This window comes from Meleagris gallopavo, chromosome 22, assembly GCF_000146605.3.
Source record: "Meleagris gallopavo isolate NT-WF06-2002-E0010 breed Aviagen turkey brand Nicholas breeding stock chromosome 22, Turkey_5.1, whole genome shotgun sequence".
Lineage (NCBI taxonomy): Eukaryota > Metazoa > Chordata > Aves > Galliformes > Phasianidae > Meleagris > Meleagris gallopavo.
The window spans coordinates 6,348,446-6,352,714 of NC_015032.2; the positions used below are offsets into that span (position 1 = coordinate 6,348,446).

Below are 4,269 nucleotides of genomic sequence, written 5' to 3' on the forward strand. Positions count from 1 at the left end.
TTCTTTCAGATTTTCATAACCAAAATGGGCTGGAAATTAAAGGAAAATTTCCCCAAGTGGCTTCCAGCAGAAGCTGGGCTGCTGCAGTCAGCAAGGAAAACACTTTCATTATCCAACTGTTAAAGTAAATGGTAAATGACTCTGACCACAGCCAGCCCAAGGCCAAACCCTGCCTCCTGCTCTGGGCGTCCTTGTGTTCAGCAGAGCTGTGACCTCTGAGCCAACAGAGCTGCCTGGGATAGGGGTCTGATCATTGGCATGGAGCACAGGGGCCATGGAAGGCGCAAATGGATGAAACTCCTGAAGAAATACCTGCAGGGAGGTGAGCTGTAGATGTCATGGATTTTGTGTGTGGGGAAGGAGAGAAATCTAGTTCAGAGCTGTCAAAGCTGTCAAGAGGGAGATTTAAAAAAGCTGGACAAGAGGCAGATTTAATGGCACAACCCCAGTGCTTGCTCTGCATGTGCTCCATCCTGATCATCCCCATGGGTCCCAGCCACATGCAGCGATGCTTCCTCTGAACTTTCTCTTAAGGAGGAAAAAAATTAAGGTGTAGCTGCAAGGGAAAGTGTCTCTCATGGCAACATCTGTGTGATGAACAAAAAGCAAGGGCAAAGTGAAGCAAGCAGAGGGGTCTCTTGCCTGGATTGGAGGTTTTTAATCCGGGAGAGCATGTCCAGGTGGCCAGCTGAGTACTGCTCAATGACGTCCATCACGTCGTAGGGCCGAAGGCTCTCCTTAAACTTGCGTTTGGAGACGAGAAATCGCATAATGCTGCAAGAGAGGGAAGGAAAAATAAAGTCCCTGATTCGCCTGGTGGCATCTAAAACACGCAGGGAGCTGGAAGGGAACTGGAGCAGATCCACACCCTGTGCCCAACATGGCAATAGGAGAAGGGAAGGGGTTGGTGGGGGCTCGCAGCTGAAGTCCTGTGAGCACCAGGGGACACCGATGACCTCCGTACTCTCAGCTGGGCACGTCTCCGCTCCACACTGCTTTTGTAAATGTCAGCATTAAATCTCAGAGCGAGTGAGAGCAATTGCTTGGATGCATCCCTGCAGGGGATTTTCCTGTTTCTGCATTTTCACCTTCCCTCAGCAAAAATTCCCTTTCTGGCAGAATTTTCTGTGAAGGAGGGCAGGCCACCCAGGGGAAAAGCAGCCTGCAACACAGGCATTTCAGCATTTGTTTGGACTTTGTATTTCATTTTATTCTATCGCTTATGTTTCCAAACCTCTTTCCCCTTCTCCCTCTCTTACCACACTGCCCTGATGCTGACTTTCAGTCCTGGCGTTAAATCTTCTGTCACAAACTCACAGTTGCAGCTTTTATTCTCATCGGGAATGTCTTCTCCAGGCAGGCTTGCTTCTATGTTGGGAAAAGCAGGAATAGAAAGCAGTGGGTTAGCATTCTCCAGCCAGGCCAGGCAGGGAAAAGACCACTAAAATCAAGTCCAACTGTTGACTCATTTCCACCATGTCCCCAAGTGCCACATCTCCACGTTTCCTGAACATTTCCAGGAATGGTGACCCCACCACCTCCCTGTGCAGCTGTGCCACTGCATCACCGCTCTTTTGGAAAAGAAATTTTTCCAAATACCCAACCCGGCCCTCCCGTGGTGCAACTTAAGTCCATCACCTCTAGTTCTGTTGCTGCTACCTGCGAGCAGAGGCCGAACCCCAACCTCCTTTCAGTCACTGTAGGAAGCTATGAGATATCCCTGAGCCTCCTCTGCTCCAGACTGAACCATCCCAGTTCTCTCAGCACATTGATCCAGCCTGTCCAGATCCCTCTGTAGGGCCTTCCTACCCTCATGCAGATCAACATTTCCTCCCAACTCAGTGTCATCTGCAAACCTACTGAGGGTACACTCATTCCCCTCATTCAAATCATCAATAGAGATTAACTAAACACAGCTGGCCCCAAACCAACCCCTGGGGAACACCACCGGCATCAGGTCACCAGCTGGACTTAACTCTGTTCACCACCAAATAGGTCTGCTTAACAGGATTGCTTAACCTGGGGTGGTGAGGGAGAGGGATGGGGTTTTGGGATCCCACAGAGCACCCCAAGGCCACACCTTCGGAGTTCTGCCGCGATGCAGCTCCCTTGATGCGGAAAGCCTGCCGGGCTCTGCTGCGGTCTCCGAAGCTCCAGCTCTTGGGCACCTTGCTGGGGCTGTCCTCGATGCTCTGGTCAGCACTGGGGGACCTCCGGATGCCCTGAGCCTGTGGAGAGCCTTTCCCTTTGGTGCCAGCACCGCGGGGACTGGAGAAGACACGATCTTTCAAACTGACCTTCTGACTGTTCAGAGAAACACGTTGAAACAAAGACAAAAAGGAGACAGCAGGAGGAGTCATTCTGGAAACCACGCAGTCCTTCCCCACCAGCCATTAGAAACCAAGAGCACTTCCAAGCAGCAGTGAGATGTAGTTTTGCTGTTGGCTTTTTAAAAAATATATATTCATTTTGTTATTGCTTTTTTTTTTTTTTTTTAAATAAAGAGTTGTAGAAATGTTTCCGCCGTAATGAGTGAAATGGGAATGATTTTTAAGAGAGAAAAAATAATGTGGACTTAAACAGAAGCCCCTCGTGGGATGCCAGGGCTGGCGGGACAGAATGACGTTAACGATGAGGTCATGAGTCCTTAAATCACTGATCGGCTCCGATCATGAGCGAGGAACCTTTTCTTCCACAACTGCCTTTCGAAGCCCTACATCCAGTAAGAGAATACCAAGAAAAAAGCCTTGACCTTCAGTATTTAACTTCACTTAGAAACACTTCAATCCTGGTGCTCAGACCTGCCCTTCCTCCTTCACTAGTCTCTATCTTTCCCCCTCCTAAAACAGAAGGTGTCCCTTCTATATTTTACTAAGAGTTCATCTTTGCCCGGTCACATACGTAAATACTGAAACATGCAAGTCCTTTATACCCTATGAAGATTCAACCTAAAAGCTAACTATAACCTAGCTACAGGTCTGCTACAGGCACCACCAGGAAAACATACAACCTCAAAATATGGCAATTAACTGCTGTTTTTCTATCAGAGTCCCATTCTGTTAACAAAGCAAAAAGATCACTCTGGAAGAAGAGATGATCTCACCAAAAAGCAGTCTGCTGAGCCAGCCTTCATTATTTTACACGTTCTGAGATCGGTAATTAAAAGCTTCCATCCAAATGAAGAGGACAATGTTCTCACACCAAGACTTCAAACCAAAAAGCGGGGATGAATCCTTACGAAAAGGCTTAGAGACAGCCTCGAGGGAGCCAAACTGCAAACAGTTTGGGATGATTCCATATTCTCTGAATAGCAATTGCTTATTCAAGTATACAAATAGAGGTCAGCAACCAGTGCAAGGCATTTGTGCATGGAGCTCATATTTCATAAAGAAGCAGTGCAAAACTGAATAAAACCAAGGATAGCTTTTCCAGTACTGTGTAGCATTGCAGCAGCCACTTATTGTGCTGCAAACACTTGGCCTCCGTTTGCAGGCAGAACACTGCTGGAATTTTGATTTTCACACTGGGTTTCTAGGGCACCAACCAAAGGTCTGTTTTTCTCCTGTCTCTCCACAGCACCACCTTGAAATTCAGAAGCAAACAGCCCTACTTTGCCTTCACACCTAGCATGAGGTCCTTTAACCAGAGGTTCTTTAACCTGAACTTGGCTGCTGATGTTTGAAGCAAAGCAAACCCCAGCTCCCTCCCCAGCTGCAGCACGAGACACGTGGCTTTGTCAGAAAAGGAAAAAGATGTGACTTCAAGACACGCAGGGAGCAGAATTGTTGAATAAGAAGGTGCTATTTTTACAAAGTCACTTCACATTGTGAGACACGGAACACAGACCTGGGCAGAAAGGTGCTCGGGCAGCAGTGCCCTGTGCAGGATGGGGCTGCAATCTCAGGTCGTGAGATGCAAACAAAACACGTTCACATCAAGTTTCAAGTAGAAAAGGCAGAATTAACTCAATTAATGATTCATTTTTAATTCAGTGAAACTGCGTAGACAGGTACAGGGGAATTCATATCCAGCATGCGGCCCACCTGCAAAGTGCACCTGAAAGCCGGGGGCCCACAGATGCTGAGCGCAGCTGAAAATCAGAGCAGAGCTACGACCCCGCTGGGAGCAAATATGTGCCCCAACACCTTTCTGTTCGTAAGCCTAGATTCCTGATGCTACCAATATCATCAGCACGCAGCCAGACGTCAAAAGGCAATTCTGTGTTTCGTGCCTGAGAAGCCAGATTGAAACACTATTTGCCATTCGATC

At 47.9% G+C, this 4,269-nt stretch overlaps 1 protein-coding gene across 1 annotated transcript; it reads right to left on the minus strand.

Moving 5' to 3' along the window:
- Window positions 1-2,461, minus strand: LOC104914026 (potassium voltage-gated channel subfamily KQT member 2-like). The gene is made up of 3 exons (XM_010722401.3): window positions 2,081-2,461; window positions 1,260-1,368; window positions 1-774 (listed from the first exon to the last, which is right to left on the minus strand). The coding sequence occupies exons 1-3, from the start codon at window positions 2,358-2,360 to the stop codon at window positions 576-578; spliced, it is 588 nt and encodes a 195-aa protein (XP_010720703.1). The 5' UTR covers window positions 2,361-2,461; the 3' UTR covers window positions 1-575.
- Between the last annotated feature and the right edge of the window lie 1,808 nt (window positions 2,462-4,269).

Excerpts from the sequence above, each read along its gene's own strand:
- LOC104914026 (XM_010722401.3), bottom strand. The coding sequence starts at position 2,360 with ATGACTCCTCCTGCTGTCTCCTTTTTGTCTTTGTTTCAACGTGTTTCT. Across the intron at positions 1,369-2,080 it reads ATCGCGGCAGAACTCCGAAG|AAGCAAGCCTGCCTGGAGAA; the intron begins GTGTGGCCTTGG and ends TTCCCAACATAG. Across the intron at positions 775-1,259 it reads GTCAGCATCAGGGCAGTGTG|CATTATGCGATTTCTCGTCT; the intron begins GTAAGAGAGGGA and ends CCTCTCTTGCAG.